General features: G+C 38.5%; 1 protein-coding gene across 3 annotated transcripts in view; it reads right to left on the bottom strand.

Annotated features, from left to right (window-relative positions):
- Positions 1-19,999, bottom strand: part of LOC124797806 (integrator complex subunit 14) — a 78,158-nt gene that overhangs the window by 519 nt on the left and 57,640 nt on the right. For all 3 annotated transcript variants that reach the window (XM_047260821.1, XM_047260820.1, XM_047260822.1), the window contains 4 exons: positions 19,621-19,791; positions 4,926-5,291; positions 543-702; positions 13-464 (listed from right to left, as the gene is read on the bottom strand). In XM_047260821.1, the coding sequence (XP_047116777.1) occupies positions 13-464; positions 543-702; positions 4,926-5,291; positions 19,621-19,791 (1,149 nt within the window). The remainder of the gene's footprint in view (positions 1-12; positions 465-542; positions 703-4,925; positions 5,292-19,620; positions 19,792-19,999) is intronic.

Here is a 19,999-nt window from a genome sequence, read left to right as displayed (position 1 = left end):
TTCATTACACACCTTATAAAACTGTTGTGTTTTGTCTGGAAGTTTGCGAGCATGCCGCAAGATCTTTTGTATATCAGACTGTAATCCTGCCTGCCTTATCCAAACCACACAATTTTGTGAGTAACTTCTTTTTTCTAGAGGACGAACTGGAAACTGTGGTGGCGGATCTTCCTCACCATTCACTGCACGAAAATCTTCCAAAGAACCTAAGTTATTTAAATTTCCCAGCCATGGCACAACATTCGTTCCAGGTTCCAACACTGTTAACATTAAATTTGATTTCTTCTTGCTGTCAGCCCAAGAGTAAACAAAGCCAAACCAGTCCTTGGCTAAAAGACACAAGGCAGCCATGTTTTCCACTTTAAGTGCACCATGAAGTAGTACACAAAATGAGGCGACTTTTCCTTCATCTACACCTGAATCATCATCAGAGTCTCCTTCTGACTTCATGACAGAGGAAATACCTGCAAAAATATTTAAAATATTTTTATTTTTTATTTTTGAAACTGGTATCTGTATCTTACAAGTAAACAATAACGAACCATCTGCCTCCTCCATTTTCCCTGAACCATGAGGTAGCACCAGATGACGTGAAATAGCCATAGGGCTTCCAACATCAGCAACATCAATAAATCCGCATACTTCAATAGTATCTGATATATTCCTTTTGATATACTCAAAATCAGTAGCTTTATTGAAAGGCTGTAGGGGGAAAAAGCATACATACGAGGTATTACAGTTTTTAGCAACACAAGAGAGAATTAGCACAGCAATTAGTAGCTTGGACCACGGAGATAAACAAGGTAGCATGACACAAGGTAAGGAACTCTCAATTTTAGAATTACGAACTGGCAGTCTTTTGTTGCTTTCCCTTGAAAACTGGGCCAACTAAACACTTAGAGTATTAGCTCCCACATATAAAGACAAAATTTTCTGCAGTTCACAATCAAATGGCACATCTTTACACCAACAGTGGTTTAGACAGGATATTCAATTGCAGTAGCACATAAAGGATCTACCCAAAGAGGCCAAAAAAAGTTTTAGTTAAAAAAGAACTGTGAGAATGACCTTCAGGCTAAACAAAGATGTGGAATAAGAATAGAATTCGTTGAATTTTTCCGTTCATCCCAAGTAATTTCAATTCTAAATTGTGTTTGATTCAACTGAGAAGGGACCAAGTAGTGAAATACCCAAAACTTTGTTAATTTCAAATTTACAGGAAATATCACAAATTACATTTTTACAGCAGTAATGAACTTTGACAGCACCACCATTTGTATATCTTCTTTCCTTTTTAACCCCAAAACTCTCTCTCACTAGCTCCACATTTCAAAAGTTTATTGTTGAACCTGTTCAATTCTGTTCCTCTCTCAAAACTCAATTCCAATCACCTATCAGTTAAACAGCTTGTTTGTGTGGTTTTAATGACTGGATTGTTTCTGGTCTCTTAAGACTAATAAAATACTCAATGGGCCTCTTAATGACACAGCGAAATTTGAGTCTCAATTGCAAAGGTATGCATGGCCACATCATATTCCCCCGTCTTCATAAAAACTTTTTAATGACTGGATTGTTTCTGGTCTCTTAAGACTAATAAAATACTCAATGGGCCTCTTAATGACACAGCGAAATTTGAGTCTCAATTGCAAAGGTATGCATGTGTTCACAACATTGAACTTAATCTTCAGCCTTCCCCATCCCCCTCATAGTCGTTTGGCAATGTGACATAATGATTACACTAGTTTCAGCTCATACCAGACATGATGTGCGGGTTTGAGTTCCCAACTCAAAAGTAAATTGTGTCTGTTTAAGAGCCTCAAGAACCAACAACATTGTCAAGAGCACCAAAAGATTTCAAAACCTGAATTTCAACAAGAAAGCAGCTTTTGTGTTGTGAGACTTACAAGGCCTTCTTCTTTCTGATTTCATGTCTCTCTGATAAATTTTGATTCCTCTGTGCCATGGAACTACATGTTCCACAGCAACCTTTTTTCACTAATAGTTCAGGGGGGCACAGATCATTCTCTGAATTGCTCACTCTTGTTCAATTCAGACAAGATATCATGCTGTAACATGGCATGACAGTGTGACTGATTTGAATGAGAATGAGCACTTGAAATGGAACTGTTACCCCAAAACTAGTAATGAACAAAGAAATAAAGCAGTGCAGCTGTGAACTGTTACCCCCCAAAAGAATATACGTGGGATGTTCAATAAGCAATGCAACACATTATTTTTCCTCGACTAATTTCGGTGGAAAAAATGCATAATTTGTTGAAGGGCTGAAGTGGTAATATTCCCACTTCAGACTCATAGTTTCATGAAGGTTTGATAGGTGGTGGTTCTATGCATAGTTTTCAAAATAGCATCTGTAATGGAGGTGCATTCCAAGCAGAGAATCGTCACTTAGTTTCTCTTGGCGGAAAACCAGAGCATCACAGGTCTTCATAGGCACTTGCAGAATGTCTTTGGAGACTTGGCATTGAACAAAAGCATGGCAAGTCATTGTGCACGGCATCTATCATCATCACGACAAGGTCGTGCAAGCCTGTCCACTCTCCCATGTGCCAACCGGTCCCACACAGCTTTGACTCCTGCAATGTTGGAATGTGTGGACACACTAATGTGAGGTGATTGACTAATCACAAAGCAAGACCTCGCTGTACGACTGGACATTTCTGTTGATAGTATTGACATACACATCCACCAGCTGTGGTACTCACAGGATTCACTCACTGGATTCCTCATGCTTAACAGAAGATCATAAAAAGCAACGAAGGACCACTCGTGCAGAATTGCTTGTGCATTATGAGGCTCATCGAGATAATTCTTTGTCAAACATCTTCGCAGCGATGAAACATGGGTTCATCACTTCTAACCAGAAACAAAACAGCAATCCATAGGGTGACCCCGAACCGTCTACTCCAAAGAAAAATTTCAAAGCCACACCTTCAGCTGGTAAAGTCATGGTGACAGTCTTGAGGGAGTTTAATATCTCCCTTCATAGTGCATCGCAGTAAGGTGTCATAAGGCCTTTGCACTGACTAGAGATTATGTTGAAAAATAGGGTTTTCTAGACAAAAGGGTGGGGAATAATATGATTATTGGAATCCTGAATAACACCAACCTGCTTGCAGAAAAAAATGTGTTGCATTACTTATTGAACACCCCTCGTACTATGACAGTTGCCCAGAAAGTCATGCACCCCCTTATTTTCTCAGCCAAAAACAATGCTACAAATGTGAAACGTTACATATGTATTATTTGAAGTCTGCTGAGTGAGTGTGCCAAGTTTCCGTCACATTCAACAGCTAGCGTAGCTGCAGGAGAGTTTCAAAATGGCATCTATATGTGATGAAGCAATGCGCCCTCATTGAATTTCTCACTGTAGAAAAAGAAACTGTGGGGAATATTCACAAACACTTGTGTAAAGTCTATGGAGCATCTGCTGTTGACAGATGTACATTAGTCGCTGGGCACGGAAGGTGAGGTCATCAGAAGGCGGTTCGGCAGAGCTCCACGATTTGCAGCAGTTGGGGAGACCTGACATGCTCAGCACTGAATCTTCCACTTTTTTTGGCGATTAAAGGATGCCATTCGTGGAACAAATTTTGAGGATGATGAGGAGGTGATTCACACATTAAAGCGCTGGCTCCGCCATCAGAACAAGGATTGGTACCAACTGGACATACACGCCCTTGTTTCGCACTGGTCGAAGGCCATATAATGGGATGGAGACTGGAAAAATAGGGTGTGTCGATAAAACATCATTCTTTCAAGTGTGTAATTCTCATTATGTTCAATAAAGAATTGTCGAAGAAAAAAAATGTGGTGCATTACTTTCTGGGCAACCCTCTCGTATATTAGCTAAGGACAAACACAAAAAATTCTCCTTATAAAATAATAGGGAAGATCATGATAAATTTTTCTGTTCAACTGGTCAGAACCAGCACTGGGGTTTGTGAAAAATGTCATCAGAGGGTTGTTCACAAGTGTACAGTGAAAAGTGTCAAACAATCCCCTATGCAGTTCAAAATTTACAACTGGTATCTCCATATCTTTTTTAACCTCAAATGCAATCAACAAAAAAGGCAACGCTTTCAGTCACGATGAGTTCAAGACTGAAGTGTCTTTTTGACATGTTACAGGTGCATTCTATGGTAGTGACATATAAAATTTTTCAGTGTAGTTACAGTGCTGCAATAACTGAGACAATTTTATCACTCTGTGAGCTGAAGCTACAAAGTAGTAATGCTTTTCATTACCCATCTGGTTAACAAAAATATTTTCAAGCAATTTCTTGCTTTTTTACATCGGCTCTTATTTTTTGCAAGGTCAGTGTTACAGCCGTTACCGTGTTAGCGCTCATGCTTCTGTACTCTTCGAAAATCTTTTTCCTAGGCTAAAAATTTTCTCTGCGTTTCTCACACATTCATTTAATTATTTACTCTGGGTTGATCACGGTCTCCGATCAACCATCTCAGTTTTTACAACACTGCCACAAATACATGAGTGAGTGTCTTCAATTTATATAACTGTAACACAAAATCAAAGCCTACATCAATAATGAAAGAAGAGTGTGACTATATTTGGCTTGCAGTTTCATAATTTTAATATTCGTGGTCTTTTTTGTACTCTGACCTTCATGTCCAGTAAATCACACGGTAAGTTATTAGTACAATTAATATTATACTGAAAATCAATATCTCCAGAAGCTGCTGTCCAAACTCTTGACAATTTTTACCTGCATTTCACAATACACATTATTGTTTTCATTATAACTATAGAATTACAGTTAATATGTCTAAGGATTTGAGCTGCACATTTCTTATAGTTTAAGTCTGCTTTACTAATACTTTTGTGTATACACACAAGATAAAAATAATGATCAATGTAGACCTACGTAATGTAAGATTAAGTCATACCTGAGGGGCAGGTGAGAGAATAATGCGGGAACCCAAATTGCCACACTTCAGTGTGCCCTGAAAGGATGCAAAATTTGCCTCTGCCAGTTTCTGGAACATTGCCTGAACTGAAGAGATAGTAAGTGCTGCTTCAGGTACATGAACACAGCTATCAAGGCCTGCCAATTCAACAAGACGACTATACAGAGGAAGGCCTAACTGTAATGATGGATCATCAGGCGGAGCAATGCACATTACACTCAGTTTACATGGAAACGAAAACGGCAACGGGAACGGTGTAGCAAAATCTCGTTGTCCCAAAGTGCTCAGTGAATGCTTCAAGGACAATGGTCCTACACCAGGGCTGCCATCAGTAACAAGCACAACCTGAAAGAGAAGCTTTTCTTAAAAACTGAATACCACATAGAATTTTGAAATAATACAACAGTACAACTTTTCATAGAGAAGTTTCCTTTAATTTACATCTATGGTCACAAACTTTTTGTATAAAAAAAAAAAAAAAAAAAGGGGGGGGGCAGGTGGTTTAATTTTGGAAATATATACAAAAAACACAATTCATCATCAGTTCCAAATGCTTTTTATACTTCATTATTTTTTGATAAATAGATAATGAATAATTTTAAAAAAAATGATTACTTCCTGCTTGAGTAAAGGTAGTCCATCCAATACTTTGAAGTGCCCCAGAGGATAAGTATTGCACCATGCAAAACTGAGTTATACTGAGGTAACTAAACAGCTGTATCAGCATTGTGGGGAGGCCGTAACTTTAGTAGTTAAATATGTAACTTAAGGCTGAGGAGCAAGTTTATATTTTTTTCCTTTAATTTGAAACTGGCAGCTGCATTGGAGCAATGATGAGCTCAAGTGCATGGCTCCTTTTAACCTAGCAGATGGTGTTTGGATGTTCCTCATCTCTCATCGACAAAAGTTACTGTTACAGTTACATGAAGGGCTGTAACAGTATTACAGATCTAAAAGCAAATGTCGGTACTATAAGGAGGAGTTAAGGAACATTACAGGGATCACAGAATTTCTATATGATGCCAGGAAACTCGAACAGTGCTGATAATGTTAAGCACAGCTATCACGCATTAAGCAGAACAAGGAATTCTTGACTTTTTTCCTTTTAAGGCCTACCAGCAGACTTGTCCCACACAGTAAGATCTGAATTCCCAAAGATACTACAGGTCACAAATTCACAACTCCAGCTTTGGCAGAAATCAAAGCTGTAAAGCATTCCAGGTTAAGAAAGAGTATGCAACAGAGGTAAGTACACAAGGCACACACACAGGAAACACAGTACAGTGGAACTTCACTTAACGAGCACCTCCCTGAAACATGCAATTTGCATGATGAGAAAAACAAATTATAAAAAAAAATGACTAGCTTAACGAGCGATGTTTTGCATAACAAGGGACAATGATTTATTGTGACGTCATCAGCTGTTCGTGCACAGTGGGGGAAACGTTCAACAATACGAACACTTTTCACTGCCGGCAGCAGCATATCAACAATGTCTTTAGTACACACTGCAGTCTAGTTTAAGCACTCTTTCTGCTACAATCTTAGAGCAGCTTGTGATCACACATTTTTCTAAACTGGCACTCAGGCCAGCACTACCCATAAATGAAGCTACCACTGCTCACTGCGAACTATAGCAGCATAATTCCGTATTACTAAAGGGGCAGCATAATTCTGTATTACTACAGGGCAAGAATGTAAATTGTTATTGAACTCAGGATCATAAGTGCCCATACTTTGTCATAGAATACATGGAGCTGATTGTAAGGGTCTACCACAATGCAAATTGCATGCAATTGTAAGTACCAGTAAGTCCATAATAAGTTCAGCATTAGAAGATTTATAAACTTGCAGAAGGGAATTCTCCAGAGTTTCTATGGGTACACTATGTTGTAACTGACCATGTGGCATACTGTGGAGATTGAGGGTTATGTGGCCAAAATTAGCAAAGTGTCAAAAAGCACTACTAGAGACAATGGGGAGCCAAATAATCCACATACATGGTCATTTAGGCCCAATTTCCATGATTGGATTCTAAAAGGAATAGGATAAATACCATGGGTGGATGGCAGAATGGAAATACCTGTACCTGGGCCACTGAAACATGCTGCTTCAAATCACTCTACAAGTGCCATAAAATTGGAAGTATGATTGACGAACAAACAAGGATCTCGATGTGCTGCGTATTCTGAACTAATTACAGCACAGCAACAAAAGCTGATTCCAGCACCGACACTACCATGTTGCCAGCTTCTGTGTAAACATTGTGTGTTAATGTGCGACTACCTGCTTCTATATAGTTATGCTGTGTTACTGCCTAGACTACAGTTTCTGTTTACTGAAGAATGTCACAAAAATGACATTGTTCACCAAGTGACAACTTGTTGCATTGTAGAGTACCATTAAATAATCCGGCTTTGGAATTGCTATGAACAGCGTTTAAGTTTTATGAGCAAGAAAAAGAATTTGTTTCTGTTCATGGGCATGTATCGATACCTGCTGATAAAAGTTTTAGAATTTACCTTGAAAACTCCAGGATTCAGTCAAAGAACTGTTACAAGTAACGGGGTGCTACTTCCAGACTTGCAAGATTTTTAAGTAAACCGTGTGGAGCAAATACCCTTGTGGATAAAACAGTGTATTTTTAAGGACTACTGGATAGGAAAAAAAGCAGCCTCATTCAGTTACAAATTTTGATTACCAAACCGATGCAGTTTATTGGTACGTTTGGATATTATAATAGGAAAGATTAACCAACAAAAGCAAATTTCTAATTTCTTTAAAAGAATGTGAACTTTTCTCAGGTATGAAAACATCAATTAAAAATGTGTTAAAAAGTATTGGCTTCCATTTTGACAGTTAGACAGGCAAAAACTGTTGCTCAAAAAAGCTCGTGTTGTTGCAGCTCATAATGTTTCCTTGAATAAAATTGCAGAAAAAGGATATACATTCAATTACACAGTTATATGAAACCTGGGACAATGCTGGAGAAGCAGCTGATAAATGTTGGACAGACGATACTCTGAATAGCAGCAGTCATCAGCCAACAGGAAGAGGATCCCAATTAATTGTGACTCATGCAAGTTTTTCAAATCTTTTGTGCATGAAGGACTTTAAGCTTTTCAATCGAGAAAAACTGGTGACTGCCATGACGGTGTGGACCACCCATGATTTCTGCAGTGGTTTAAAACAGCTTAGTGTTACAAAAGTGTTTGTAATGGATAATGCACCTTACCATTCTGTGATTTTAACAAAACTCGAACTAGTGACCTCAAAGAAATTCTGTGCAGTGGTTGCAGATGAGAGGCGCTGCTGCAGACATGAGCGTAACAAAGTTGCTGTTATATTCACTTGTAAAACAAAATAACCCTGTTGCAGATGAAACTGCAAGGGAGCAGGGTCATATGGTAATCAGGCTACTGCCTTATCAGTGGCATTTTACCCCAACTGAACTGGTTAGGAATGATGTCAAGCCTTACATTCAAAATAATAACAAGGCATAATCCGTATCACTTCAGGCACGGGGGTTACTTTCATAGTATCGGATGTTATTGAATTTAGCATATGTTAAAATTTAGGAGTAAGTAAGAAATATGTATTTTCTTGTTTTCTCAAAAAAAAAAAAAAAAAAAAAAAAAAAAAAAAAAACACCTACCCCAAGATACAGGCCTCCAAATAGGACACTGTGAACACCATTTTGAAGATGTGAATTTCGGATTTTTTTTTTTTTTTAATGCTGTATGTCTGTTAACAGTTCTAGATATTTTGTTGGAGTTTTTTTCATCTGAAAGATAATTGCTTTATGATTACAATGGTATCTGTCAAAGTTCTCTTACTGTTGCCTTTTGAATTTTTTTTATAATTTACAGGAAAAACATTTTTTTTTTCAAAAATGCCAATCCAGAAAAGTTAGATTTTTTTCTGTTGATTAGTACCATGTAGTACTATATTCTCTGTAAATGAGAGCTCCACTTTTAAGTTGGACAGGTTTTATTTAATTTTTTTTTTTTTTACTTTCAAGGGTAATGTATGTCTTCACTGAAGTTATTTCTTACTAATTTCTTTGTTACAATGTTTATTTCTATTGTCTTTATTGCAGTTATTTCTTATCACTATTTTGTTGCAGTTATTTCTTTTCACTTTCATTGTTGCAGATACTACTTACACTATATGCAGTTTCTTGTCAGTTTCTTTGTCGTGGTTGTTCATTGCAGGTTTCCGTATTGTTGTTGTTCAGTGCTAATTTGTTTACTGAAAAGGCATCTTAGAAATCTGATACCATCCAGTGAGTTCTGTGTTTTCGTGAGGAAGTTGTCAGTTGACACAGGTTCAGTGTGTTTTGTAAAAGGACTGTTTGCAAACAAAAAAACAGACTTTGTTCAGGTTGGGAATACGTGTTCTCATCTGAAAAATGTTTCAAAGTGAAGATGTTTACAGTGACGACTTTTTGTGTTCTAAATGTTTTGACAGAGTATAATGATAATGATAGTATCTGAACAAGGTGAAGCCTCCCACAGTGGAGATGATGTAGATTCTGCATCAATAGAGGAAGAATTAAATACCCTGAATCAGTCATCAGTCAACTACAGAGGTAGCCGTTAGTCCTGTTAAGAAACCGTGGTCAGTGAAGTCGAGTCATAAGCTCTATGCATCAAGAAAGTGCAGAGAAATTACTAAAGCTACGGATGAATATACTACAGCAAAACTGACCACATTCTTCAAAGTAGATATTCCATCTTCAGAAGAAAATGAACCAAAGCACCCTTGCACCTCTTGCCATGAATTTTTCACAAATATCAATCCAGTTGTTGAATACTGTGCATCCTACAGTGAAAAGGTGCAAGTTTTAACTATTATTTCTGAGACATTTTCAAAGAAAACAATTTTGAACCACTTTCCATCAGTATCAAAGTACATCGTAGACAAATTAAGAAATGTGAGGTCTGCAAAAGGAGTCTTTGGAAGACCAGTCCCTATTATGGTCATCCTGTAGAAGCAACTAGTGCAGTCATTTTGTCTGGAACGTAAATGGGACTGTTCTCGCCAGAGTGCCAGCAAAAAAAGACACTTTAACTGTAATAGTTGAAGGACAAAAAAGTTGTGAAAGTGAAGAGGTGCGTGACTCGCAGTATTACAGAAACTTTTGCAATTTATAAGAGCAACTGTACGACTTCACATAAGATCAAAATCTTATGCACTACGACCTAAGTGGGTAGTTCCACACCTACCTAGAGATGTCTGTTTATGTGTATACTGCACGAATTTTGAACTTTGTGTGGTAACTTTGAAGAAATTACTGGAGCACGTGACATGCGACACCTTGGTTCGGCAGGTGAAGTTATTAGTAGCCTGTGACGTAAAGCGACAGACTTGTTTGTTTCAAGAATGTGGTGACTGCCTTGGAAAGGGAGGACTGCCTTTACAGATATTTGGCCTGGAAGACATAGCAGATAACTCTGCACAAATTACATATGCAACATGGGAGGAAAATAAACTAATTAAGAAAACTGTCGCCTTTGACAGTTTCATTGATGAACTTGGTAAATGGCCAGTGAAAGCAGTAACACACCAGCATCTGAAAAAATTGCAGCACCACCACGCTGCAGAAGCGAAAGGGTGTGTACAGGCTAAAGAACTATGTTTAGTGCTTCACTGTGATTTTGCTAAGAAATAGTCTGCAATTCTCCCACAAGAAGTACAAGGGTGTCATTGGAGTAATGATCAGGTTTCAATTTTTACAGGAGTGACATATTTTTGAAACAAGACCATAAGTATTGCAGTTATAAATGATGACACAGGACATGACTCAGCACATGCTTTGCTAGCAACGCACAAAATTCTTCAACTGTAAACAGGGGATGAGAAGATCATCATTATTTGTGATGGTGCTCCTAGTCATTTTAAAAATTGTTACCAGCTGTTTGAATTGAATATGTCACTTGTGCCAACTGACTGGGAATACCGTGATACTGGTCACGGGACAGGGCCTTGTGATGGTGTAGGAGGTCTGCTGAAGCACCATGCTACATAACACAATCTTTCCAGACCAAATACAGCTGCGATTCAGAATGCTGAGCGTTTTATGATAGTCATGAAATCTTACACATCCACAGCCCTCATTATTTTGTCCAAAGAGGAAATCGAAGAATTCCATAAGCAGAAAAAAGAAGAATGGTCCAAACAAACTACTCCTGTGAAAGGAATTCAGAAGACACATTTTTGGACCCAAAGTGATGGGCGAACTCATATTGCACGCACTTTAAAGAGCAAGAAGAAATTTCGCTCGTTCGGCCAACACCTCAGAAAAAGCAGGACAATATTCAGATTCACAAACTGAGAAGGGGGATGTTTGTGGTGCGTTTGTATGACTGTGAATGGTGCATTGCAGAGATTATAGACACCAGTTATGAGTTAAACGAAATTGTAGTGGACTTTATGCTACCGCATGGACTAGCTGCTGGACATAGGTTTGCAGCTGAAGGACAGCAACAACGACATCAGTGTTCACTTCCTGTTCACAATGTTTTGAAGATTGTATGTGCTCCAGTTCCTATTGGTTCAACAGGAAAGCGTCACTCTATATCAAAGGAAGATATTGGAGCAGTGGAACACATTTTTAGTTCATAGAATAGACAGGCCAATTTCAGTACAAAACAGAGTGCACACAAGTTGTATAAATTGAAACCTTCAAATTTTTGGAACTTTCACTCAATTTTGGAACCATTTAAAATGCTTGAAGAATGAGTCTCTTACTCATCTTTCCAAACTAAAATTATGTTCAATAAGGCTACGTTTTGATTTTTATGAGCCTGTAATGTGATAATGTGGTAATAAAACATGCTTTATGTATGGCAAAAATTTCAATTGTTTATAAAACCTGTTCAACCTAACAGTGGGAGCTCTCCTTTTCAGGGAATGTAGAACTATGTGGTACTAATCAACAGAAAAAAAAAATCAAAATTTAATGGATAGGCATTAAAAAAAAATTTTTCTCCTTAAATTATAAAAAAAGTTCAGAATGCTATAGTAAAAGAACTTTGACAGATAAGTCCAAATGGAGGATTTATTTGTTATCATAAATCAATTATCTTCCAAATCAAAAATAAATAAATAAATAAAATATCTAGAACTGGTCCAGAGATTTTAAATTTTTTTCCAAAATTTGCATCTTAAAGACAGTGTGTGCAGTGTCATCTTTCGAGGGCTGCATCTTGGAGAAGAAATTTTTTTGGAGAAAACAAAAAAATACATGTTCCTTACTTAGTCCTTCATTTTAACATAGGCTAAATTCAATAATATCCGAGACTGTGAAGGTAAGATTTTTTCCTAGCCTGCCTGAATTGATAGGACTATGCCACAAGTCTTTTATAACAAAACAAGTGGAAAGACTGCTACATGAAGGTCTTGCTACTGTAGACACCACGCCTTAGAAGAAGAAAGCAGACCATGTTGGTAAGCTTATCAGAGAAGCACAGACTATAGACAGAATTATAGAATTATACATGAGAATGAACAATTGATGATTTCTGTTAATGGTGATGACAATGATTTTGGCGCCAATTTCAATGATGGTGAAAGAGAACTGCACGTAATTGCGCCACTGACATCATAAATAGGTGGGTGTAAATGTATACAGAATTATTTCTTTCTCTCTGCAATTGAGTAGGCTGTGCATCTTTTTTTATTTAGTTATACGATTGTGGACAGTGTGTTATTTAGTATGCTCAGGTTTACATTATTGTATGATGTTTTATATACAGCCATTATAGTAACAATTTGTAGCAACTTCTCGTACAGATTGTCATTAACTTTGGGGATTGTTTTTATTTCACAGTTTTATATACTATCAAACACTTTTTCTCCATTGTTGTTCTCTCCACTGTTAAAAAAAATTCATACATGTATACATTATTACGCAATGGCTTATATACACATTGATTGTAGCTTACATTTACAAAACATACTTTAAGAGCTATCAGCTGTTGGCGTGTGCAGTGGCAACTACTGAAACTTTGCAGTCGCAGTACAGCCAACTACACATAAGCTGTCAAGTGACGTATTTCAGTGGCTCGGATATAACAACAAATTATATGTTGAAAAATTCTTGTGATAAAATGGAAATATGGATTAGGTGGGCAGTCTTATGTAAGGTGCAACAGATCATACGCTCATGGCGATAATGATTTTATGGCAACCATCATTGTTGATACTTTTATCTCAGGGTATCCCGGAAGTCAATCCGGGAGTAATAAAAGATAATTGGAGGAGAGAGAAGCTCTCTTGAAGCAGTCAACTGGGAAAACCTGTCAATGCCATCACAATTAGACACACATTATCACATTTCTAACATGAAAACAGAGGAAGGAAATTTTCTAATGCTATTAGTGGAGCATTCTGAGTGGTCCAATTTGATAGGCCTTCCATTTACGCATCACTGAACTGTGACTGTAAACTAGCTACTCCTTTATTGGAAATCCTATTGCTTTTCTCATCACTTTAAATCAATAATGAAAGATATCATTAAACTGCATGTAATTGCATTATAGAGGAAAATGCAAACCAGTTGGCTTCACCCAAGAAATGTGTGACTGGAGCCAATACGAACTGATTCTTTGTGACGGCATGCACTTGTGCCAGTGTGTAGTTTACCCAGTGGGCTGTTTAGACACACCTGAGGTTACAGAGATCCTAGACAATATGGGCAGTGCTTGTATTTTACTATCATGAGTTTATACAGTGGATATCATTGGCTTGAGATGCAAATAGAATCGTCCATTAACTACATTTACTATCACTTCACTTCAGGACTTTTTGAGTACTATAGAATGCCCTTTGGATTAAAAAAAATGAACCCATCAGTTACATCTGATGTGTGAACATTTTAAGCATACTAATGCATGGACAACACAGAGTGTATGAATCTGAATGATATACAAGGAGATTTCAAAAAGTAAGTTAAACATTATTATGGCAGACCATATAACTTTCATTTAATGCTGCACTACACTCCAAAGTGATACAGATACATGAAACTACTATTTTTCAACATAATCACAAAGTCTCTGTGAACAATGGTTGGAATGTTTTACGAAATGTTCAGTTCCTCAATGTCAGAAATCTGTTTCTTGGTCACAGGACCACTTGACAACCACTGTGTGAACATACGGATCATTGGACAATCTCCCTTGCCCCAACGTTTTTTCAGCTTGGGGAGGGGGGGGGGGGGGGGGGCGAAATCACATGGTTCATGATCCGGACTTTCCAATCAGCATCTGTGTGGTCTGATCAAATTATTGGCACCATTTCACTATGGCTGAGTGTGACTCTAAATTTGGTCCATATACCTTCAAAATTTCACGATGAATCTGTGTGCAATTTACACATTTTGCCAAGAATCATACTTTGGAGTATGTTTTCACCTGCTGTGCCGTTTTAATCACTCACTCTTATGCACCCGTTGTCCATACCACAGCAAAAACCCAGCATGTGTACACTCTTCTGACAATGTGCCACTCTTGTTGCACAATGGTCTAGCATTGGACCAAATGTGTAGCTTATTTTCTGGAGTCCTTACATTTGCTCTCTAAGGACACTGACAGATGTGAAATACGGATGTGCAACATCCTAAAATGCCTCACACTGAGTCTCAAAACCTGTTGTTCCACACTAGTAGTTGATACTCGCACATCATCAACTGGGATGGAATTTGACCAGATCTCCATCTATTAGAAGCTGTAAAATTGTCAAGCCAGTTGTGGACTTGTAGAGGAAAGGAGATACATTTCACCGGACAACAAAAGGTGAGGGAATTGTGCCTTAAGCCAGGAAGTAGATGGACAAAGTGCATTTGCTAGCTTATGCCTCATGGCAACTTAACAGAGGTGAAGAATATTATACACCACAGATAGACAATCTAAATCTGACCTATGGTAGTTCCAGTGTTATCTAACTGGATTAGTACACTGAGTAATTACCATCCATGCAACATTCAAATGGCAGCTGGTGCAAAGACGCATCCAGTCACACTGCCTGTCAGCAGGTTTGATTATGATGTGACACAGTGGCCTGGATATGCACAAGGCAACAGAGATGGGCCAAGTCAAAACGTGCAGTAGAATGTCAACAGTTCACACCAAAAGTGGAGTTTGTCAATGACAAAGAAATTCTGTTTATGGAAACGGAAGCATGGCACAAATCACAGCGCCAATTAGATTTCAACATGCCAAAACTATAGCACAAACTGCTGTAACACCCTCACTGTGGACCTGGGCACCAATCTTTTTTCAGAACGAATTATCTAATTGCGTCAGCTCATTAAGATCCCCAATTTACGAAATAGTGGGCTAGTTCTCTGCACCCACCTCCCAAGGGACGTACAGAATTAGCATACATGATAGTAAAGGAAATGCGGAATCACTACGGAAATAGTTAGCATAACAGTTAACATACACTTCTAACATATGCGGTAGCCACATATAATTCAAAGGTCACAAGAGCTCAAGACTCCTTGTGTATTAGATTGTGAATGGCTAGCAAATTGCTTCCCTGTTAGAACTGGTTATGCCCACCAACATCAGACATTTTTCATATTTGCAAAAAGATTAAAGTTTATGCTGAAGCCTTAGGAAGTCAAGAAACTTGAAGAACACGAAAGCAACACTTCTAAAATTATTATAGGACAGCGGGTATTCTTGAGTAATCTACAAACACTGAAGAGTAAACCAAAAAAAAAATTAGTTACTGGTTGCTAGAACAAAACATGAATGGTTCATAGCTTTACAATACATTCATATTAGTATGGAATGTTTGTTACTGAATTTACACCAGGGCTGAAGAAAGATTCTACACACAGTCATAACAATGCGTGCTTTCTCCTTCACTGGACTTGTGGTATTACTTGCTAAAGGAATTATGATTTACCAGCACAGGCAGCACATCAATGAATCTGCACGTGTAGTGCATGATACTAAGTGAACAAAGAATTTGTGTGCATACTGATGCAAAGCTGTTACCAAACGAATACCATGTCGATTTCACAATATTGTTCCGTAACATTCTGGTAAATTGGGGGAAATTTGCAAATTTACTGTGCTTTGTTTCTCTTTGCACCTGAAGTGGAGCTTGAGTGAAAACAGGTAGAAGAAGGTAGAGGAGGAAGTGGTTGGGGGGGGGGGGGGGCAGTAACGCAGAGCATAAAAATTGCATCATGCAGAAATGGTAGTGGTTAGACCTTGTTTATACTTCTTCACAAACAACAAACTGCCTCTACTTATTGACCATGATGTTGTCTGCCTGGATGAGCACCACCTGCCATGACACAGTATCGAGCCATCGACCTGCGAACCTAATACCTCAGCCCACAGGGTTCAGACCCAGCTGACTCTTTCTGACACACAAGTTGAGCCAGGCCTATATTATTTGTGAATTCACATGGATGAAGATGGACAGTCTGGTTAAATACATCCAAATGTCTTTAGAAATGTAGGTGCATCAAGTGAAAAATTACACATTTTCAACACTAGACCATACAATAATGTGTCCTCACTGGTGACAATGAGATTAATTTTGTCTTTTAAACATATGCCCATTTTTATTGACTGTGTGCTTTTCAAAAAGAAGAAAGAAGTTCTAATATTGTCTGAAATCAGTTTTTGTGTAGCTCAAATTACATTAGATACAACTAAAACTACCTTGAAAACAAATGACACACAAACAGTTTATGAGCAAAACTTAAGGACAAAACTAGCTCACGTTTTGCTCGATGGAACTCGGACCATATACAAAAAGAAATGTTGCCATATACTAAAGAAGATAACTACAAGAACTACTCAATGAGACAAACGGAAATGAACTTTTATTCAAAGACAATAATTACTCGGAAGTCACTACTATTTATGATGACCCCCAGACATTAAAAAAGGCAGGACATGGTTCTTAATAGCGTGTGATCACCATGGACAGCAATGCATACACTGCCATGTGCTCTCATAATGGCCACAAGGTTGGTAAGGAGTTCTTGTGGCAGGGCATCCCATTTCTCCACCAGTGTGGCTAACAACTGTTGGATGGTCATTGACATGTGGGCATGTTGCAATACGTCACCCCAACACGTCCCACACATGCTCAATATGATTTAAATCAGGGAAACGGGCAGGCCAGTCCATTCGCTGAATATCCTCTCATACAGAGAGCTCCTCCACCTGCGCTGTTCAGTGAAGTTGTGCATTGTCATCTATAAAAGTGAAGTCAGGACCAAATGCACTGCTCAAAAGAGGCACATGGGGGAGGAGTATCTTTTTAATCTTCACGGCTATAAAAATGTGGAAATCATATGGAGTGTGATTGGGACTCTGTGGAGGATGTGTGGTGGCTCCACACGTTGCCAAGGCTGTTTCACCCATACTGCAGAAGTTTCATTGGGAAGCCCTTTCATGTCCTCCCTGAATGAAGAAGAAGAACACGACGTTCCTCCAATAGAGACTGAAAGTGGCAACAGTTCGTCATCTGACTGACAAGTGTTCACCAGTACTCCGAGATAAATACAGCCATCGTACACCACCCAACTCCTCAAAGACTTCTGTTCACAGGTAACCATTGTGAAATAAATGGTTTTACTTCCTAGATTCATAGAAACTAAAGAATGACTTCAAGTTTCAGTATAATTCAGTCAAAGTCCAGTGCACGAGTATACTTGGAATTTTATTAATGGTGCTCTCCAAAAATTTGCAGCTCTTTATTGTGAACTTTAAGAGCTGCATTTATGTGTCTGTATGTGATGTCATTCAATATAAAAGTTTTATAATAATAAAAAATACTATTTTTTGGAACATAATTTGAAGAAAAAAAAAATCAATATCTTAAGGGGTTAATCAAGTATCTCCATACACTCTGAATAGTTTGGGAGACTTTCTACAACATTGTCACGTTCCACACTCAATTTTAAAACAATTGGTGCCACTGATCCTCCATTATAATTTTACATTTTGTTCCATAAACAAATTGTAAATTAATCACCAATTTTTGCAAACTACTCCAATTTGGATCAGTACTTTCAGAAACAGGAAGTAGATGAAGATAAGAGGGAAGTTCTAAGGGTTGCAGGGATCAAATACAGGGACCAAAAGGTTATCTGCAAAATGTACACAGAATCAATTGAAGTACCCTCTGCCTCCCACTTCACATGGTTTCCACACAGTATAGGCACAGGAGATCTACTGTATGGCTGTGGCCACACCAGCCGCTACCACCATAAGACTCAAAGGATATGAGAGGGAAGTAGCAGTTGTGCAGGGCATGGGAAAAGGCTGTAGTCTACTCATGATGTTAGCCAATCTGTACACTGTACAATTTGTGAAGGAAACAAAGAAGAAATTTGGAAATGGAATTATAGTTCAGTAGACAAAATTAAAACTTTGAGGTTTGCCACTGACACTGTAATATCTAGATGAATATCAACCAAAGTAAATATCAACCTTGTACAAAACCACATCTCCCATGCAACTGAATTACATTCTCTGCCAGGGTTTCGATTACCTCTCATCGTGTCCTGAAATGAGAAATTCCCTCCCCACTATCCTTCCCACCCCTCCCACAATGGTATTCTGCCGTCCATTGAACCTACACAACATACTCATCCATCCTTACACAATCCCTGTTTCCAATCCCTTACATCATAACTCTTACCCCTGTAATAGACCTAGATGCAAGATCTGTCCCATACATCCTCCCACCACCACCTACTCCAGTCGTCACTAACATCACCTATCCCATCAAAGGCAGGGCTACCTGTGAATCAATCATGTGGTCTACAAGCTAAGTTGCAAACAGTGTGCTGCATTCTATGTAGGCATGACAACCAATAAGCTGTCTGTCCGCATGAATGGCCACTGACAAACTGTGGTCAAGAAACAAGTGGACTACACTATTGCTGAACACACTGCCAATCATGATATCTCCATTTAAATGACTGCTTCACAGCCTGTGGCATGTGGATTCTTCCCAGTGACACCAGCTTTTCTGAACTGTGCAGGTGGGAACTTTCCCTGCAATACATCCTACATCCCTGTAACCCTCTGCCCTCAACCTTTGTTAATCACTGTCCTCACCCATCCAGCCCCTTCCCTGTTTCCATTTCAGCACTACACAGCCGTCATTACACCACCACATCGAGTCTTTTTATTATTTTTTTCTCTCTTTTTCCATTAAGTCCTCCCCCCCTTCCCATCTCTCCCCTACCCTCTGTCTAACCTGCAGCTTTTCACTGTCCACCACCCCCACCATAGTATCCCTCACCCTCCCCGCCCTTTACTCCTCCTTACCACCACCCAGTCACCCCAGTCACCACTCCCATCATGCACTGGTGCTGCTGCTCGCAGTGTGGTTTCAGTTGCCTGAGACTGCAGTTTGTGTGTGTGTGTGTGTGTGTGTGTGTGTGTGTGTGTGTGTGTGTGTGTGTGTGTGTGTGTCTTGTTGACAAAGGCCTTAATGGACAAAAGCTTTAACTGTGAGAGTCTTTTTGTTGTACATATCTGCAACTCAGCATCTCCACTATATGGTGAGTAGCAACTTTCCTTCTCATAGTATTGTTGCATTTCATCCTGGATTTTCTATTGTTTAAGTTTTGTTTTTCAGTATAATAATTATTTACAACATTCTGCCATACTGTTTTACTCACCTGGCAAGGTGTTGCACTTCCCCATTCACTCAATATAAGTCTATTTACTCCATGAAGAGCTGTTTCAACACATGTCTTATCAAATTCTTCTAGCTGCTGAAGCTTTGATTTTATTGTGTCAAAATCTCGTGTAAAAGGTGAAACAATTTCATAAAGTGATGAAAATGCAATCTGTACAAAGAAAGAATAACAAATTACAATGGTTATGTACTATGTAACATTAATGCACAAACTAAAGATAGTTACCAATAAGTACAAAAACTAATCACAAACAAATGTAGAGTAACTTTTGGGGGATTTCTGCACTTCTCAGATATCTAAATTTTGTTAACATGATAGCTACAGCAGATCCACTGAACATTTTAAGCTACATTTCACT

The sequence above is a fragment of the Schistocerca piceifrons genome, chromosome 5 (genome assembly GCF_021461385.2).
Source record: "Schistocerca piceifrons isolate TAMUIC-IGC-003096 chromosome 5, iqSchPice1.1, whole genome shotgun sequence".
Lineage (NCBI taxonomy): Eukaryota > Metazoa > Arthropoda > Insecta > Orthoptera > Acrididae > Schistocerca > Schistocerca piceifrons.
This window is presented reverse-complemented; position numbering and strand designations above follow the sequence as displayed.